We start from the raw sequence: 21,100 nt of genomic DNA, 5'->3' as shown, positions 1-21,100 counted from the left end.
AATTCTCTAAACCACCTGCATGAAAGGATCTTTCCCTGCAGTTTCGTTCAGCTGTTCTCCTTGACCTACTTTTTGTTGTTGTTAAGCTCTCCTGAGCGTCAAGGCTTTCTGATGGAGCTATTAAAACCATCCGGCCTTAATACTTGCCTGATTATGTCTTCAATTTAAGCAAAAATCAATAAACAAATAAAGAAGAAGGAAAATAACATAGATCACCCAATCTTTTATTTATTTTCAAATTCATATTCCACTCCAAAAAGTGCTGACCTTGTTCAAAGTTTCCACTATATTTCCTTACCAATAAAATCCCTCTGGGATGTTGAATATTATCTCTAAACCCCAGATAAAAATGGAGTAATAGAAATTATTTTTTGCTAGAGACAAAGTTGTGTGTTCAGAAAACCTGACCCCGAAGGGAACACAGAGATTTGTGTACCATGGCCAGATAGAGCACACAAATATTTTGGGGAGATTCACTAAATTTATTCCCAATATGATATTCAGTAGTGAATGTTCATTTATTATCTTCATCTCCAAAGAAAACAACGTCGCACAAAAATATGCATCAGCAAATGAGTTTCAAACTCCAACACTCTACATGACTTCTTTTTCTTTTTATGTCTGTCTATCTTAATACAGTAGCCACTAGCCACGTCTGATTAATTGAACTCAGAAATTAAGTGAAATTTTAAAATGGTTTCCTCAGCTGCACTAATCACATGTCAAATGAATAATGGCCACGTATGCTACCATAAATAACAGCAAAAGTTCAAAATATGTGCTTGTGACAGAAAGTTCCATGGCACAGGGTCATAGTACTAAAGCACAGCTGTGGGAGAAAGTGACTGCCTCTCCATGGGCACTGAAGAGGCGGCAGTTCAGCTCCTGGCCCTAGGCCTCTTCCAGAGTCTGGTCTGGGGGATACCGGCGGGATCCTAGAGCCCATGCACTGGAGGGACCCTACATTGGCTCCCCTTAACCAGGGGAGAACCTGTTGAGAACCAGGTGAGAACAGGTTGAGAAACTGTGAGTTGCCACCCACGGGAACTGTATTAAAGGGCTGCGGCATTAGGAAGATTGAGAACCACTGCCTTCACCAAAAGCACCTGCTGCTCTTCCAGCGCCCTAGAGGTGACTGAGTAGGAGCCTATAGGTGCGGCTTTCCCAGCTCCCCTGGCAGAGTGGCCCAGACGTGCAGGTGCAAGTTGCTGAGAGTCCTTAGCCTCGGACCTCGTGCCAGTGAGAAGGCAGGAGCAGAAAAGGCAGAGAGGAGATGGGCACTGGCCTTCCACATGCTGGTGGCCTCTGGACGCTCCTCTACAAAAGACAGGGAACGCCGTGCTGGGTACTGGCAGCGGGGAGTGCCCAGTCTTGCACGCTCCGCCATTCCAGGTCTGACCAGACCCAGGAGGTGTGGGAAGGCCCCCTAGCGGCAGCTGGGGTGAAAGAGGCCACACCTCCTGTGAGCCCTGGTCTCTATCCACCATCCAGCGGCTGCTGAGCCAGGACCGCCACACCAGGTCTGGACAGGCTGCTGGGGTCAAATTAGAACCCAGCAGAGGAGGAGCTCAGAGGCCTACCCCGGTGAGAATCTGCTCTTCCCTCAGTCAGAGTGGTCTCCCAGATCATCCAAAACTTCAAATATCCCCAATGGTTATAGACAGTACTTCAACTTTCATGAATTGACTGTCCTCAATAACAGCATTTCAATGGATAGAGAGAAATTGTGTCACTTCCTAAAAACATTAGCCTGAACACAGATTTAGGTTATGTGTGGAAAAATAATGCAACCTGAAAATAATGGAATCTTAAACGAGAGATACTTAAAAGCAATAGAAGTAGATAATGGGTGCAAGTTTTGTCAATATATCTAAAAACAGCTGTTTTCAAGTGTTAAATCTATTGAAAATGTTTCTAGCAAACTATGAATGTCATGTTCATGTAAGCAACGTACGGAATAATAAATAATTTAAGGTAAAAAAATATGAAACATTTCTCTATGCTAAATAGTGTTATAACTGCTAAGAAAAAGATACCAAAATCACAAAAAGGCACAAATCTTCTTCCCTAAGAGTTCAATGAGTGTTGGAAGTAGTCTTTAATGGCAGAGCTCAGGACATTTGTTGCTGTCTGCTTACTAACCTCCAGGCTAAGCTTTGCACCTAATGAATACAATGAATGCAGTAAGGAAGACTGATAGAGCCAGCCCTTGGAATTAAGATCCATGTACAAGCTCCAGCTCTGCCATTACTTATGATAAACTTCCCTAAACATCAGGGTTCAACATCTTAAAATAAAAAAAAAAAAAACTTATCTCAGGGGGTTGCATAAATGAGACCTTTGTGAGCCTCTTATAGTAATGCCTACCATGAAGAACTTATCCAATATTTTAAATAAACGTCTATTTTAAAAAGAAAATTAATGATTTGGTCTTCCATTAAAAGCTTCTGTACTTAGAATTTCATGTGGACATTTTCAAAGGCAATGCCTTGGGAAAACAACAAAAACAACAAAAATGAAACTCCTTTTCATTCTGGGTATTACTCATAATACCATATCTGCTTCGAAAACTGCATGTGTAGGCATCACTTATTTTAAAAATACTCTGAAACCCTTTTCTTTATGTTACCTTTCATTTTGAGAAGGACACTAAGCAATTCATACCTTTTCTTACTAAATGGCTATTTAGATGGAACTATTTACTCATAACAAAGGAAGGACTACTTTAATGATGAGAAAAACCTGTATGATTGAGAAACCTTTTATGAAATAGGTAATTAAACAAATAAAAGAGTTAAATAATTATAAAGGCAACAGACCACATGCTGGCTAAAAGAATGGACTTTGAAGTAAGATTGATCTAGGTCCAAATGAGGGTTAACTAATTAGTCTTTGACCTTGAGGAAATTGCTTAACTTCTCTAAGTATCAAGTTCTATTGTAAAATGAGACAAATATTAATGAATACCCATGTACAAAAATGATAAAATTGTTACAATTGTTATAAGTATCTAAGAGAGCATGCCTAAAATATCCCAATAAATGCTTGGTTTCTTTTGTTATTAATGCCAGTCACATGAAATATAGTATTTGTAAAATTATTTAGACTTGTCCATGTCTTATTTACGATGCGGAATAACATACTTGTGTGAGTGTGAGTAGTAGATAACAGTAACTACTATTGTTTAGTGACTGAAAATATCTCTCACAGGATTGGACTTTCAAAACTACTTTTCTCTTTCCTAATGTTTCATAAATATGGCGAATGAGAATTAGAGCCAATAGCAGCCACCATGTTCTAGGTTGAGTGTTAACTGAAGTGATATTTAGTGTTGAACAGAAAGTGACTCCTCTAGAACACCTCTAAAGGATATTCCAGGTATGTCCGCATCAACCACTTAGCTGTCATTTCTCAGATAAAATCCTCACTATCTCTGTCATGACTAAAACAGTAACTTCGTATCAAGTCTATTGCTTCTATACTGGTCTAACTTCAAACCCAGTTTCTAACTAACATGAGCCAGAATTATATTTTTTTTGCCAAAAAGGAATAATGCTATGCCACTCCCCCAGCAAAAGTCCTTCAGAAAAAAAATCCTTATAAAGGCTTTGTGGACCCAGATCCCCAAGATGATCCCCAGTAATCCTTAATTCCTGTTATTCTCACTCTATTGTAGCTCCCTCCCATGCCTTACCAGGGGTCCCCAGTAATCCTTAATTCCTGTTATTCTCACTCTATTGTAGCTCCCTCCCATGCCTTACCAGGGGTGGCCTGTGTGGCCCATTGCATACATCAGAAATGATGGTACACTACTTCAACAATTAGGTTATAAGAGACTGTGGTTTCTATTTTGGGTGCTATTTCAATTGCCTATTCTCTTGGATCTTCCACTTTGAAGGAAGCCACTGCCATTATGAGCAGCCCTGTGGACAGATCCACATGGACAGCAGACATCTGACCAACAGCCAGTGGAGCACTGAGGCTGCCAGCATCCACTTCCAAGAATCTTGAAAGTGGATTCTCCAGTTGTAGCTGAGCCTTGAGATAATCATATCTGTGCCAACAAGCTTGAGTGGCCTGAGGAGGCCCCGTGAACTGTAAGAATCTAGTGAAACACTCCCAGATTTCCAAATCAGAGAAGATATAGGAGATGTTTGCAGTGTTGTGCTGTTATGTTTTGGGGTAACTTGTTGTACAGCAACAGGTAATTAATATACCTACAAAGGTCCTGATAAGCTAACTTTGCTTCAATTTTTTTTTTCTTTCTGATTCAAAGTATTACCACCCTCGTCTGCTCATTAGGCTCCAGTTACACAGGGCTTCTTTTTACTCCTCTGAGGGCCAAGCTCTCCCCAACACCTTTGTGCTTGTTGCCTCTACCTAAAATGTTCCTCCTCCCTATATCTATCTAAATGGCTATTTACATTTCTTCCTTCAATGATTTTCTCCTTGACTACACCTACCAACTATACACCTCATCTTTTACTTTACCCCGTACCCTATTTCTTCATATAGTAATCACAATCTGTCATCCTATCCCCCCAACACACACATAAGTTCCCATATTAAAATGGAAGTTACCAAAGAGCAAGGGCTGAACCCATCACCTTCTCCGTTATATCTCCTACATAACTCAGGCATGGCACAGGAACTAAATGAACGCTTGTTGCATAAATAATTGACACATTTCTTTACCAAAAAAGGAAAGAATTATAAAACTCAATTTAGATGCTGGGCATAGTAACAGAGACTAGACATTACGACCATAGGCACTGAGTCCATTGAATGAAAGAGTATCTTTGCTAGTGAAAATGCAATTAGATAATGATTACCAATAGAGAATATTCAGTCCACTTACTTGGTTTTGGCCACAACAAACACATCATTGTACAAGAATATATGACGCTTCTGCTTCTTCAGGCCTCTTTTCAGTTCAACTGGGCCGTCGATCAGCAGAGTCCTATTGGAGCACACAGATGGTGACACAACAGGTGGTGACACTAGCAGATGGTCTTTCCCACAGATCAGTAAGTTAAATGATGCAATACAGGCTAAGTTTATGAGGACAAAACCCATTCTCTAGGGCGGTGCCTGAAACTCAGTGAGTAGGGTGCTGGCCCCATATACTGAAGGTGGCAATTTCGAACCTGGACCTGGCTAAACTGCAACAAAAAAATAGCCAGGTGTTATGGTGGGTAACTATGGTCCCAGCTCCTGGGGAGGCTGAGACAAAAGAATTGCCTAAGCCCAGGAGCTGGAGGTTGCTGTGAGCTGTGATTCCATGACACTCTACTGAGGGACACAGGGTGAGAATCTGTCTCTAAAAGAAAGGAAATGAAAAAAAAAATCCCAGTCTCTAATACAAATTGAAAAGTGAGCTAGATGTTGTTGTGTGTTCCTGTAATCCCCCCTACTTGGGAGTCTGATGCAGAAGGATCACTTGAACCCAGGAGTGTGGGTTGCTGTGAGCTTGGGGGATCCCATGTGCCCAGGCTGACAGAGTGAGACTCTGTCTCAAAAAAAAAAAGGAAAGTTTGGTGAATAAAACAATGCATATTTTTTTAGTATTCTTATTTCCAATTGTTTCTACAAATAAGCTTTAAACTTTGATAAAATGTGCAACCTTTATGTTTAAGTACTATGTGATGTGAGGTACACTTTTGAATCACTTTGAACCCAACTGAGCATACACACCAGCTCTGAAAGGCTTTATGATTCCTACAAAATATAGGCCTTATAAAGTAACCTCAGGACAGGAGTCAAATTTTTCATTATTAAACAAACAATGCTGGTGCTAATGGAAAAAAACAACAACAACAAAATCCGCACCTACAAGAAATGTGACCTGAAACTCACCATGGAATATAATGTTCTAAGCACACACCACATGTGCAGTACAAAGCCTTGCACGTACCTGCCAGTAGGAGGCTGTTCTTCCAGGACTCTGTCTAGCAATGTGTTTGTTTTCTGTTTTGGAAAAAGTAAAAGAAGACCATGTGGTTTATAAGAAAGTAAACATTGACTTTCAATCCAATTCAACAAGTTTTGTATTGCCCATGTTTATATACCAAGGACTCTACAATTTCATTATGCCGATAAAACTATAACATCTAAAATAGAAAAGTTTTTTTTTTAAAGGATAGCAAGTATGAAAGCTTGTATAGGAAGTAAGATTGTGTTGTATCTTCAGTGAATAAAGTGGTTAAATGTTGATCACAGTATTTGGGAAAAACACCATTATTACTGGTATGTTGTGCCCAGCCCTATGCTGAAGGCTGGACATGGATTCCCTGATTAAAGTGTCATCCCAGGAGGTGCTACTCTACTTCAAAGGCAGGACAGGTCCCAACTACCCTTCAAGGAAAGACCAGAACAGGGTGGACAAATAGTTAAAGAAAAGGCCCAGAGAATAGTGTTCTCATGAAAATAGAACGAACCTTGAAATCTTATTTTAAATTTAAATGTTTACACATTTGTAGATACTTCCTTCCATATCATTTTTTTTCTGTAATTAAAAGGGACAATTTTCTTTCTAATTTAAATATAATCAGGCTACTCTGTTTTCAGTGATCAAAAATTTGGGAGAAATGCAGTATTATTTAACTCGAGTTATCAAGATAATTATGCTCTAAATTTAACCTGATGTACTTAACACCTCTAAAATCAGTCCCTAGAGATTCACGAGTAAAAGTATTAACAGAGTCACAAAGAGCGTAAGTGGACTTTAGGCTGTATTACCAAACCCATTCTCCCTGCTCCACCCTCTCCCCCTGGCCTGGCCAGAGCTGTGACCCACTTTCTAGGAGACTAGACCAGCCCTGCATGACAGCTGCCTGTTGCTCCAATAGGAACCACAGAAACCCTACTAGCTACCGCAGGGTCATTATGCCAACGCAGGATTTAAAAGAACTAATTCTTAGCTAGTAAAATAAAACCTAGCTATACCATTTAATTACAAATCATGCATTTATAAGGGGCTGAGAATAACACTTTCTTTGGTGTAATTCTTAGCTCACCAAATCTCCAAGCCCCCAGAGATCTCTCCCAAATTATTGTTTTCACCCCTGCTCTGTCCTGTTTTGCTGTTCCCCTCATTAATCTTTTGGCTCTCATGTAAAAACTATATACACAAATTCCTTTCAGGCAACTGTAGGAATTAGATACAACATTAATAAAAGGTTGAAAGCAAATAGGTTAAAAGGAAAATTATCAAATTTCTCATTCAAGAGTTATTAACCTTGAATTATGTTTAGCCTAACTTACTTGCAATATTTTTTAAATTTTTTGCCATGTTGTATATTTGGTGTCTCTGTACAGAAAAAGCCCATAGGTTCCATCACTTTCCCAGAATAGTCGAATCCCTCTCAAGTTCAGTGATTCAATAACCTAGTTTATACCTTATAGTGTGAAAGCCAAATGTCAGTGGTTGCATTACCCACAACTCTTAGGAACACAACCCTCAGGAATCTAACTCCTTAGGCTGATGTGACTACACAACTGGCACGAAGAAAGGAACATTGGGAGACAAGGATTTGCATTGCAATATGAAGTGTAGGAGAGTCTCAATGCTGGAAGACTGGATTGAGTTTACTAGAAAAGGAGGCAGTTTGGAAATACTTTACTTTTACTTGTGGAAATACTTGATTTTCACACACACACACACACCCTCCCTCCCTCAATCTCCGAAGGGAAAAAGCACTGAAGACAAAATGTAGACTCAATACACCAAAGGATGAGGGGGCAGTACTGACTCTCACCCACAGTCAAGTCTTGGGAAGCTCAGACACTTCCAACCCCGGGGAAGGGCTCTCACCCCTCTTCAATGGCCCTCTGGCCAACCCAAGATCCTGGAGGGAAGATGTAGGAAGGGCACTAAAATCAGGACAAGCAGAGAGCCTGTGCAACTCCCTATGTCCCTTCAGCACCTTGAGAAAGTTTAAGGAAGAGCCAGGTTTTCCCTCTATCAGCCACTTGTTTCCAGAGAGTCTGGAAGGGTTCCACTGCCATAAGGAAACATAGGGCCAAATATTAGAGTGACTTATGCAGGGGGACAGGGAATTCGGAGACATGGACAGAAACACCAGTGCCAGATCCTGAGTGAAGTGAATGGCTCTTATCGCAGGTACACTTGCTTGGAATCCTTCTACAGAGACCTGGACACCATGGGAGCCCTCCTGCTACCTGGTGGCTGAGTTATTCTGAAGGGAATGTACAAGATGAATTCCTCCTGCCACTTGGTGGCTGTGTTAATCTAGGGAAATATTATAAGTCATTGCTCAGGTTGCCCCTCCCAACTATGACAGGGAACATATGCCAGTCTAACACCCCCAGCAACACCTGCACCCCTCTCTAGCCTCCAGAGTCCTAATTGGACAGAGGAGCAACACCACCAGGGATCACCACCTCTGCCCTCTCTACAGTACACCAAGGCCTACCACCCCCTGCGTGGCCCAGTTTGGTCGAAGGCAGGCCAAACCTCCATGTCCCCATGGTGACCAGGGTCATGATCCTACACCCACCCTTCCAACTCTCACCACCACCTCCCAGACCTGGAGTCATTTCTGGGCTCCTGCAGTGGGTGTGGGATATCACCCTTAAATCATACCATGCAGCCACCAGTGGTCCATCCTATTTCCCAAAGCCCACCACCCACCTTCATCAAAGTTTGCTGTTCCCCAATGGCATGTGCTGCTGCTCTTGACATCTCTGAGCTGGCCTCACTGAGGGGTGGTTGCCCACATGTCACCTTGTAGTTCTTCTCTGGCTGTGGCATCTCAGTCCTGGCCCCGCCCAGGTTCAGTTGTCCATAGGTCAGCGCTGGGATCTTGAGCTGTGGCATCTCCAAGGTATCCACACCAGTGGGAAGTGGTACACACCTCAACTTAGGAATGGCCCCCACCAGAGGCAAATCTGTGTCAGTCCTGCTCAGGGTCTGTGGCACACAGGTCACCTCAGGGATGGCCCCCACTGGGGTCAACTCTGTACTGGCCTTACCCAGGGTCTGTTGTGCACTGATTACCTCTGGGATCCCCAACTGTGGTGTTTCCAAGGTGGCCACACTAGGGAGGAGTGGTGCACAGCGCACCTCCAGGACCTCATGCTGTGGCATCTCCAAGGTGGCCCCAACAGGTGGGAGTGGTGCACAGGTTATCTCAGAGATGGCCCCCACTGAGGTCAACTCAGTACTGGCCCCACCCAGGGACTGTTGTGTACAGATTACCTCTGGGAACCCCAACTGAGGCGTTTTCAAGGTGACCACACCAGGGGGGACTGCTGCACAGCTCACCTCCGGGACCTCCAGCTGTGGCATCTCCAAGGTGGCCCCAAAAGGTGGGAGTGGTGCACAGGTTACCTCAGGGATGGCTTCCACCAGAGGCAATTCAGTGTCGGTCCTGCTCAGGGTCTGCGGCACGCAAGTCACCTTAAGAATGGCCCCCACTGTGGTCATCTCTGTTCTGGCCCCACCCAGCATCTGGTGTGCACAGGTCACTTCTGGGATCTCTAAGTGTGGCATCTCCAAGGTGGCCACACCACTGGGGAGTGGTGCACAACTCACCTCAGGTATGGCTTCTACCAGAGGCAACTCTGTGTCAGACCCAGTCAGGGTCTGTGGCACACAGATCACCTCAGGGATGGCCCCCACTGTGGTCATCTCCATCCCAGCCCCACCCAGGGTCTGTTGTGCACAGGTCACCTCTGGGATCTCCAGCTGTGGCATTTCCAAGGTGGCCCCACCAGGGGGCAGTGGTTCACAGGTCACCTCAAGGATTGTCCCCAATGGGGTCAACTCCGTGAAGGCCCCGCTCAGGGTCTGTGACACACAAGTCACCTCCGGGATCGCCCCCTCCCGGGGCATCTCAGTGCCAGCCCCACCCAGGGTCCGTGGCACAAGGGACACCTCGGAGATCACAGGCCTTGGCATCTCCAAAATGGCCCCTCCCCGGGGCAGTAGCTCATAGGTACCCACAGGGACTGAGGGCTGAGGACAGGGATGGACAAGGGAAGGACTTTCTGGACTCCCACCCCGGCCTTGGCTTCCCCCTAAGTTAGGAACCAGGCTGCGGATCTTGCTGTTCATGGAGCCTGCAGGGTCTTTTCCTGAAGAAATAAAACTCTCTGGAAGTCTCCAAACTCTCCACAGGATCACAGTGAGTCAAGAAGTAGCGGGAGGGTCTCGGAAACCGTGTCACAGCCAGTAGTGGCGGGAGCGAGAGTGCGGGAAAGTCTCCAACCGACGTGGTGCGCGGGCTGGGAGCCGACCGGTCAACCTCCGCTGGGGCTGCAGGCCCGCAGGTGCAGGAGCTCGAGACCCCAGGAAGGAGGGCGCGGGACAGAGGACGCCGGAAGGATGGCACAGGACTGACAGCGCGAGATGGAGGATGCAGAAAGAATGGGGCGAGAGGGAGGACACGGGAAGGATGTTCCTGGAGGGAGGACGTAGGACGGTTGTCATGGGAGGAAGGATGCGAGATGGAGAATGGGGGAACCGCGCGGGAAGAAAGGCGCGAGACTGAGGACTCAGGGAGGATTTCACGGGATATAGGAAACGGTTAGGATGGCGTGGAAGGGAGGACGCTGGAAGGACAAAGGAAGCTGGAATGATGGAGCAGGACCAACAGCGCGAGATGGAATATACAGAATGTATGGCACTGAAGGGAGGACGCCGGAAGGATGGCTCGGGACTGAGGACGCGAGATGGAGGATGCAGAAAGGATGGCTCGAGAGGGAGGACGCGGGAAGGATGGCTCGGGACTGAGGACGCGAGATGCAGGATGCAGAAAGAATGGCTCGAGAGGGAGGACGCGGGAAGGATGGCTCGGGACTGAGGACGCGAGATGGAGGATGCAGAAAGGATGGCTCGAGAGGGAGGACGCGGGAAGGATGGCTCGGGACTGAGAGAGTGAGATGGAGGATGCAGAAAGGATGGCTCGAGAGGGAGGACGCGGGAAGGATGGTTCGGGACTGAGAGAGCGAGATGGAGGATGCAGAAAGATGGCTCCAGAGGCAGGACACGGGAAGGATGGTGCAGGACGGAGGACATGGGAAGGATGTCCCTGGAGGGAGGACGCCGGAAAGATGGCGCTGGATGGAAGACCTGGGACGGTTGTCATGGGAGGGAGGATGAGAGATGGAGGAGGGGGGAAGGACGTTGCGGGAAGGAAGGTGCGGGACTGAGGACTCAGGGAGGATGGCATGGGATATAGGAAACGGTTAGCTTGGCGCGGAAAGGATGGAGCAGGACCAACAGCGCGAGATGGAATATGCGGAATGTATGGCACTGAAGGGAGGACGCGGATGAATGGCTCGGGACTGAGGACGCAAGATTGGGGATGCCGAAAGGATGGCTCGAGAGGGAGGACGCGGGAAGGACGGTGCAGGACGGAGGACATGGGAAGGATGTCCCTGGGGAGGACGCCGGAAAGACGGTGCTGGATGGAGTATGTGGGAAGGTTGGCGGGGGAGGGAGGATGCGGGAAGGACCACGCGGAAAGAAGGCAGGGGACTGAGGAACTCAGGAAGGATGGCACGCGATATAGGACACCCTTACGATGGCGCGTGAGGCAGGACGCGGGAAGGATGGCACAGGACCAAAAGCGCGAGATGGAATATGTGGAAAGTATGGCACTGAAGGAAGGACGCGGAACGATGGTTCGGGACTGAGGACGCCAGAAGGATGGCGTGGGATGGAGGGCGCGGGATGGAGGTCGCGAGTAGCATGGCTCTGCACTGATAGTGAGGAACAGAGGGCCCAGGAAAGAGACTAGGGGGAGGACGGGGAGGGAAGGAAGGCACTGGCAGCAGCTCGAGGGCCTCAACATCTCTTGGAACCTGTCCACACTCCCAGAGGCTCGAGTCACAGAAGACCGGCCCTGATGGCCCTTGGAGCCTCTTCCTTTAGGACCTTCCATCACCTCCAGCCAGGGAGGGACCTTCACTGTCATGAACACAACTGGCAAGAGAGAAAAGGGTGCTGGTAAGGTGTGGCTGAGGCTCTCAGGCCAAGCCACAGCTCCAGTGAAATCGGCCTCTTCGGGGACAGGCACCAGTCTGGAGGCAACAGCGCTGTGACGGCCTTTCAACCCTCTGGCCTGTACCCCTGCAGCCCTCCTCCCTTCTCACACTCCTGCCTTGCCAGGTATGATGCTGGCTGAATGCCAGACCCTTTCCAGGCAGCCACAGCTGTGGAAGGTGGTTTGGGGACATATGCTTGAGAAACCGGGTGGTGACCTCAGTCTGAGTGCAGAAGCTTAGGCTCTAGTGTTGAATGGAGGGGGCACTGGTTAAGCAGAAGCCGAAACTGCGCAGCACTGCCCAGACTGAGTGGGGCTGGCCTTGGTTTCCACATCTGCCTTGGGAAGGCAGCCCTCAGACCCTGTGGTTCTCAGAGGGTGGGTGCAGTCCCTGAGCTGGAGCTCAGAGGAACAGAGCAGGCTCTTGGATGGAGACCATCCCTCCTCCAATACCCCATGGTCAGAGGCAGGAAATGAGATGAAGATTCCCCTTCCATAAAAGGTAGAAAGCTCCCTGATACTAGGGCTGTGCAAGCTTTGTGTCTGTGAGCTGGAGCAGCATGGATTGCTAGCCACCCCCTCTCTACTGGCGGGAGGAGGACGCCCAACCTTGACCTTGCTTCACAGTGCCCCTAGATCCCACCCACCCTCCCTGTGAGCATGGGTGGGTGGGAAATGGCTGGCTCAGGTGTTGTTCTACACCCTGCTGATCACGGAATCCACTTCCTGGATGGCCACCCAGGGCCTGACAATGTCAGCTAGGACACCTTCACCTTCTGTCTGTGCTCTCTGTTCCAGGTCTTGCAGATTGTGGTCATCTCCACACCCTAGTCATGTACCCAGGCCATGCCATTTACTTTTTTGCCCCCTCTTTCAAGCAGAAGCAACAGCGTGCAGCTCCCTCCACAGCTGCATTCAAATCCCTAAGCCATGGGCACACTTGCCACCAGTGGTTGGGGCTGGCCAGGGCCAGCATGCTGGGCAAGGAGGAGGCAGAAAACCAGGGCACAGCAGAGAGTGACAGCATGAATGAGGAGAAGGGGGAGTGCCCAGAGGCCTGGAAGGGATTTCAAGGCAGCTGGGCCAAGACAGCCCAGGCCACAGGACCGCTGGAGGCACATCTGGGAGAGCCGTACCCAGCTGAGAGGAGCCACATGAAGATGCCAGCCCTACCTGCAGGTCAACACATCTACTGCTTGTTGCAGCCCAAGGCAAAATGGAGTTCCTCCTGATCATGGACTTTATGGTGACACTTACTCCAATTTGGCCTAGACTATGGTTTTTCTTTTTTTTCCTGATAATTTGTGAACTCTAGTACATCTTTTTTTTTTTAATTGCCCTGTTTTGTTCAAAATAAATAAACAATGATGTAGTTGAGTAACTTATCTTGAGTATTGTGGTATGAATAGCATTTTAGTCATTCGACACTAATGAAGTACAAATAACATTTTGTATTTATGAATGACAAAAAAATTGAAATAAATATGTAAAGATCATTCCTTATACAAGAATTTTAGATCATATATCCAGAGAGAACATTAAAATAAAACCTTTAACACTGCTCATGAAATAATGGATTTAGGCAATGATCACCAAGGAATGTTTAAACAGGTAAAAGCTGGATGGAGAAACTAAAACTAACTCACGAATCATGTTGAATCAATTGATCAATCTTGCCCATATGGGACAATCATATATATTATATAACCTCTTAAAAAGATGCTTTACGGCGGCACCTGTGGCTCAGTGAGTAGGGCGCTGGCCCCATATGCCGAGGGTGGCGGGTTCAAACCCACCCCGGCCAAACTGCAACCAAAAATAGCCGGGCGTTGTGGCGGGCGCCTGTAGTCCCAGCTGCTCGGGAGGCTGAGGCAAGAGAATCGCATAAGCCCAAGAGTTAGAGGTTGCTGTGAGCTGTGTGACGCCACGGCACTCTACGGAAAAAAAAAAAAAAAAAAAAAAAAAAAAGATGCTTTAAGATGTACATACCCGCTCCCTGTGTGAGCTAGAGAAACAATGAAAAGAACAGCCAAATCCGAATCCTAGAACAATGTGGAAAATATCACAAGACACATTTTCTTCAACAAATAATCAACATAAAAATAAATGGAAGAGAACTAGCATAAACTGTAAAAAATACATAAGACATACTAGCCAGGGTGGCGCCTGTGGCTCAGTCAGTAAGGCGCTGGCCCCATATACCGAGGGTGGCGGGTTCAAACCCGGCCCCAGCCAAACTGCCACCAAAAAATAGCCGCGCGTTGTGGTGGGCGCCTGTAGTCCCAGCTGTTCGGGAGGCTGAGGCAAGAGAATCGCTTAAGCCCAGGAGTTGGAGGTTGCTGTGAGCTGTGTGAGGCCACAGCACTCTACCGAGGGCCATAAAGTGAGGCCTCTACAAAAAAAAGACATACGAGTCAAATGTAAGTGTGTGGATGTCATTTGAATTCAGCTTTGAATAAATAAACTATATATGAAAAATAAATCATGAAAGAAGTATTCGATGATGTTAAGCAAATATTGTTAATTGGGCAAACATAATGATGTCACTCTAGTTGTGTTAAAGGCTTTGTTTATTATAAATGTACACTGAGTTATTTGTGGGTGGAATGACATATGGTGGTTGTAAGGAGTGGAATAAAGGAAACCCAAGTGGCAAAAGTTGATGGAAATTTAGTATAATGTTATCACTCAGTTGTATGTGATTGAAAATTTTTATATTCAAATATTAACATGCTAAACTATTTCTTTGAACACACAGAAGACATTTCTATCAAACTGATATGTTAGAAAATGCCATAAAGGACAGATAATATGTTGAATGGCAAATCTGGATTCTAATTGGCCATCATTGTTATAGTTTCAATCCCACAAGATGAGTTTTAACAAAAATAAATGCCATAGCAAATGTTCAGAATGAAAGAAAGCTTACTTCCTTGCAATATATGAGAGAGAACTCACAATGCTGATATGAAAACAATTTCACAGCATCTATGATTGAAGACATGTTTCAAATCGTGGACGCAAACAACTCATTTTTTTTTGTTCTCGTTTCATAATAAGAGGCTAGGATTGCTTAGTTCTACAATTTTTGTTATAAAAATAAACAGGCTTGTAAATTCTATTTTTATGCTTACCTGTGATGAAACAGAATACATAGGGCAAGGTTTGTGTGTTGTCTTAACATGCAAGTCACTATTGCTCATCAATACTAGCTGTAGTATACTTTGACAACCATGGTGGATACTCAGGTAGGTAGAAGGCTCTGCTGTACGGTGGCTGGCTGTGTTATTCTTATTTTTATTTTCTATGTTTTTTTTCTTTTTGTTGCTGTTCTGGCCGGGGCTGTGCTTGAACCCGCCACCCCTGGTATTCAGGGTGGGTGCCCTACTCCTTGAGCCACAGGTGCCACCCCTGGCTGTGTTTTTTATATATATATATACACACACACACACACACACACACATATATATATACATATATATATATATAAAATCATAGCTGTGTACATTAATGCAATCATGGGGTACAATGTGCTGGTTTTATATACAAATTGAAATGTTTTCATCAAACTTGATAACATAGCCTTCATAGCATTTTCTTAGTTATTGTGTTAAGACATTTATATTTTACGCCTAGTAAATTTCACATGTACCCTTGTAAGAAGCACTGTAAGTGTGGTCCCACCAATTACTCTCCCTCCCCCCTTTCTCCCCCCTCCCCTCCCCTCTCTCTCTCCTTTTCCCTTCTTCCTGGGCTATAATTGGGTTATAGCTTTCATAAGAAAGGTATTAAATAGGTTTCATCAAATAATTTGAGTACATTGTTACTTTGATACAATGAATATGTTGGACACTTTTGCTTTCATTCTTGATTTACTTTGCTAAGAAGAATATATTCCAGCGCCATCCATGTAAACATGGAAGAGGTAAAGTCTACATCCTTTTTTAAGGCTGCCTAATATTCCATGGTGTACATATACCGAAATTTATTGATCAATTAATGGGTCCATGGGTACTTGGGTTTCTTTTATGACTTAGCAATTAGGAATTGGGCTGCAATAAACTTTCTGATACATAGATCTTTTTTATAATGTGATTTTTGGTCTTCTGGATATACACCTAGTAGAGGATGGTAGAATCAAATGGCAGGTCTGTTTTTAGATCTGTAAGTGTTCTCCAAACATCTTTCCAAAAGGTTCCTATTAGTTCGCATTCCCACCAGCAGTTTGAAAGTGTTCCCTTTTATCTACATCCATGCCAGCATCTCTGGTTTCGGGATTTTGAGATGGGGGCTAATCTTACTAGAGTTAGATGATATCTCAAAATAGTTTTGATTTGGTATTTCTCTGATGATTATGGATGATGAGCATTTTTTCATATGTCTGTAGGCCATGCACCTGTCTTCTTCAGAGAAGTTTCTCTTCAAGTCCTTTGCCCACCCTGAGATGGCATCATTTGTTCTTTTCCTGCTAATATGTTTGGGTTCTCTGTGGATTCCGGTTATTAAACCTTTGTCACAGACATACCTACAAATATCTTCTCCTATTCTGAGGGCTGTCTGCTTTCTTGACTTACTGTGTTTTTGGCTGTGCAGAAGCTTTTTAATTTGTTTGGTGGTCAGTTTTTAAACATGGGAGAAATTACTAAACTTTAAGCATTCATTAAAATGCAAAACTTTGTGAGCAAAGATCTTAATTTTGGCTTCAGAGCTGGGGTCAGATTATGTATGTAGTGTGAGAGTAGAAACAAGATCAATTAGTTTCAGTCACCCAGGGTTAACCACAGTCTGAAAATATGAAATGGAAAATTCTGGAAACAAACAATTCATAGGTTTTTAAAAAAGATTAATTAGGAAGTGACTGTGAGAACACAGGGAAGATATGTTATGGGTTGAGAATGCGGTATGAATAGTCGAGAGAAGAGGGAAGGAATTTGAGATAGATTTTTGAGGCAGAGTTGGGAAAAAAATGTGTTGATTAACTGGATATAAGAAGCAAGGATAAAGGAATCAGAGATGAAAAACTTCTTTCTGGAAGAGTTAGCTATCCACGGTGCCATTTAGTAAGATGAGAAGTATTGGAACATTAACGAGTTTTATTGTATGAGTTTTCTTTTTGACATGCTAAATTGAAATTGCAGTTAAAAAAGAGAAAAATGTTAAAAGTGAAACTGTTAGATCAAAGATTCAATTATAAAATACATTTCTAAACAAACTCTCTTGTAGTATGTGAGCTTCTCTGCACTCTGGGTAACTCTGGATATTGTCAATCTTTTTAACCTTTGCTAATCTGAGGAGTAAAAAATGATATTTCAACGTATTTCCTGCCTTTGACTATAGTTAATGTCAGTTTACATATACGTGTATATAAATGCATACACACAATGTATATCTAAATATACACAATATAAAGTATATTATATACAAATGTGTACAGGTGGGAGAGTAGAATCCTTGGTTATGATGTGCGTATAATTGTCTCTTTGTGTCTTTCAGTAATTTTCATTTTCTTACTGTCTTGGGAGTGTTATTTGTATATGGGAAATAATAACCATTTACTAAATATATTGTAACTTTTCATTTGGGTTGTCATTTGTTGTTCAGTCTTATTTGTGGTATTACTTTTGTAATACAGTTTTAAATTTGTATAGAATCAGAACTGTTCATCTTTTTTTTTTAACGTCTTGCTTCACTGTTTATGTAACCCACATGTCAGATTACTTTTCAGATTTAAATAAGACTATAACCCTCTATTGTACGTCTCATTGGAAAACTTTCCTAAGGTCTCTTGCATTACAATGGGACGCAGGCCGACTGCTTGCCAATTCTACCACGTGAGATGAGAAATGCAGGTGGGAGGTGCGGAAGGGTGGCAAATACAGCTAGCCAGTGCTAGGCACAGCCCCTGGGTGAGGGCACACTTTTAACTGTGACACGCATGGCACAAAAGCATCTCACGGAACCAAAGTATTGTGCCTCACCATTTTCACCTCTGCCTTCCCTTCATCTTTTTCTCCCTGGGTTCTCCCAGGCTACTCTGCCTCTCTAACTCTCTCTGAGAACTTTGATGCCATTCAAAGGCTGTTTAGCTGTATCCATTTGTGTATGTTTCACTTAAGGTATTGTTTCTTGCCATTCTGAGCTCTTTGCCATCTATTTATATTGTGATGAGAACACCACAGTCGTTTTTTTTTTTTTTTTGAATTTTAAAAACAAGACATGCCTTGGCCTCTATGTTTAGAAACAAATCTATTTGCAATGTAGAATACTTGTATACTTATACACTTCAAATCTTTCTTTGTCATTTGTAACTGTTTCCTGCAGGCCTCAGGGAGCCATCCCATAACTGCAGATGAGAAATAAAACAACCAAACTAAATAAACTTACATTAGATCAGTGGTTCTCAACCTTCCTGATGCCTCCTAATGCCGCGACCCTTTAATACAGTTCCTCATGTTGTGGTAACCTCCAACCATAAAATTATTTTTGTTGCTACTATTAGGAATCGTAATTTAAATAACTGATATGCAGGATGTATGTTCATTGTTATAAAGGGGTCGAGACCCACAGGTTGAGAACTGCTGCTGTGGACGTTTGGGAGCTCATCACAATAGTGCTGCGCTGGTGACGCTTCCCGAGGGAGTGAGCTCGGGCTCCCTCGGATCAGGAGGATGTGTGTCATGTGCTGTGCTGCGTGCCAGGTCATTTTATTCATGCGGTAGAGCCTCAGTCAGGAGCTGGGACCTCTCAGCATCCTCAGGGTCTGGTGAAGATGCTATTTGGAATGTTTAATGGTCGGTGTCTGGTGTGGTGCAGACTCTGAACTTAGCACAGCTGGGTCTGAGCACTGACTTTGTTACTTCATAACTTGTGCTCATGTTAGGCACGAGGAAACAAATTATATTACCTGCTCCTCAAATGTCTTCTTGAAAATGGGGATCATCTCTTATCACACATTGCTGAATGAGAAGCCCTGAGATGACCTCTTTGGGGATATCTGCCATGACAGACTTTATTCTCAGGTCTGAGAATACCTGGTCCCACCATTACCTGAGACATCCTAACTGTACCAAGGAAGCTACTTGGTTGGCTAAATAATTTTAAAGTCATTTTAAGCCCCCAGTTTTCTGGTTCTCCCCATGATTCAAGGTCCTGACACTGAGCCCTACGTCCTTTTTCTTCTCAGACTCAGCTGGGATTTATTCATTGAGCACAGAAGATTTCCACAGTCATTTTAATTTCTATAAAGATATACAAAAGAAGAAGTTTTCTGATTTAACTACAATAGGGCAGGCTCTCAAAATCCTAGGCTTGTATTAACAGAAGTATCTGTGGTATAATTCCATTTCTAGCAAAAGTAGAAAGAGAATGGTTGGGATTTTTTATGAGCCAGAATAGCAGAGGGTAATGTTATATCAAACTATAGGAATTTAATTACCCCATTCCACAAATGCAGTTTTCAAATAAAGGAGTCAAAAGGATTTCTAAAGCTATTCTTTGGGACTTTGATATAAAAACCCAGAATGCATTTAGTAGACGTAACATGTGTTACTGTCCATTACAAGCCACCACAAGGAACGCAGCGCGGTAAGAAATGCAGCTTGAGACAGAACACCCAGTGATTAACAATCTCTTTGCTCTCTTCCTAGAAATACTGCAATTTGCTTAGAGTGTTACATGCTTGTCACTGTAAGGATGGACATTTCTGGAATATTTTTTGATGGGTGGATTTCACACTGGGGAAAGTTCTCCTGGAAATACTGTTGTTAGAGAGGGCGGCTTACCTCCAGACCAGGTGTAAGGGAGAGATGCTGTAGGGTGGGGAGGAGCAAATCACCCCAGGGGTCTTGTCTTTCATTTCAGGGTCTTAAAGTCTGTTCTTTACAGTGTCCACAAAAATCTTAGCCATGAGCAGAAGGCCCGTGCAGGTGACTCTGGGACTTCTGTCCTGAAAGGTCCTTAAGTCTTTACAAAAACCTTTGCTTCCCCTCCTTATTATAAAAGTGACACATACTCGTGGTAGAAAACCTAAAAAATGGGTAAGAAAGGAAAGTGAAATAAAGAACATTTGTAATATTACGGCAGCAATGGCCACTCTAAACCTTTTGGCATATTGTCTTCTGGTTTCTCTGCAAAGTCATTTTACCACGACAAACAAAATTTTAGTAAAAGGGAGTCTTGGCTTTGGGAAAATGAGCAGTGAGGCAGGCATGTGTTTATCAAACACTTGTGCCATCAGGAGAGACTTTCTCAATGAACAAGGTGGAAGTATTCTAGAAAGATGGGGTTTAGGACTAAGTTGTGAGATGTTTCAGTGAACATCGTCTGTGGCTAATGGGTTTTGTTTGTTTTACCTTCTTTGTTTTTGAAGAAAAAAATAGTGCATACTACTTTTTTTTTTTTTCAATCAAAGTGTTGGTTTTGAGATGGGAGCATTGTGTGAGCCCCGGACTTTGAGGCTGCGATGAGCTGAGATTATACCACTGCATTTCAGCCTGGGCAACAGAGCGAGACTTCACCCCTGAAAGTAATTTTCAAGACATTTTAAAAAGAAATTTTAAAAATTTGGTTTTCATACTCATTCCTTGAATCTTCAAATTTCTATTAGTTTTGTCTGTGTTCCCGAGTCTGCTGATGTCCAGTCCGATCACTATTTATTCCATTCATTGTTTGTTTTTTGAGTAAGATCATAAACCTTTGCCAGTAGTAAAATTATTCGTGCTCCTGGATTCTCAAATGGTGGAGAGTCAGAGGGGAACTGGAATCCCTAAAGCAGCACGAGCCCTACTGCGTACAGCCGTCTGAGGGCTTCCTGAGCTGGGGGAGAAGCACTGTGTAGTCCAAAGTGGGTGATTCAGAGGCAGGCTCTGAGTCCGGTTAACCTGGGTTCATGTCTAGCCTCCGTCACTTCCTGGCGGGGTAATGTTAAAGAGAAGATTATTCACAGCACTTGTTAATGAACAACAAGGCAGACATTATTCAGGACTGTCCAGTAGGTATAGAAATGACTGCAATGGGGATTCTGCAGCAGGGAAGAAAGGTTGGCTTCGACTCCTAATACAACATAGAAAAGTGAGAATTTATAGCTAAAG

General features: G+C 44.1%; 1 protein-coding gene across 1 annotated transcript in view; it reads right to left on the bottom strand.

The window, feature by feature from the left end:
* LOC128574149 (rho GTPase-activating protein 20-like) overlaps positions 1-10,078 on the bottom strand; it is a 55,617-nt gene extending 45,539 nt beyond the window's left edge. The window contains exons 1-4 of the mRNA XM_053574825.1: positions 9,020-10,078; positions 8,654-8,932; positions 5,915-5,967; positions 4,859-4,960 (exon numbers count right to left, since the gene is read on the bottom strand). Coding sequence (XP_053430800.1) covers positions 4,859-4,960; positions 5,915-5,967; positions 8,654-8,932; positions 9,020-10,078 — 1,493 coding nt within the window. The remainder of the gene's footprint in view (positions 1-4,858; positions 4,961-5,914; positions 5,968-8,653; positions 8,933-9,019) is intronic.
* Positions 10,079-21,100: the final 11,022 nt, after the last annotated feature.

This window comes from Nycticebus coucang, chromosome 21, assembly GCF_027406575.1.
Source record: "Nycticebus coucang isolate mNycCou1 chromosome 21, mNycCou1.pri, whole genome shotgun sequence".
Classification (NCBI taxonomy): domain Eukaryota; kingdom Metazoa; phylum Chordata; class Mammalia; order Primates; family Lorisidae; genus Nycticebus; species Nycticebus coucang.
Note: the sequence above shows the minus strand (reverse complement) of the source record. Positions and strands in the feature narration are given on the sequence as shown.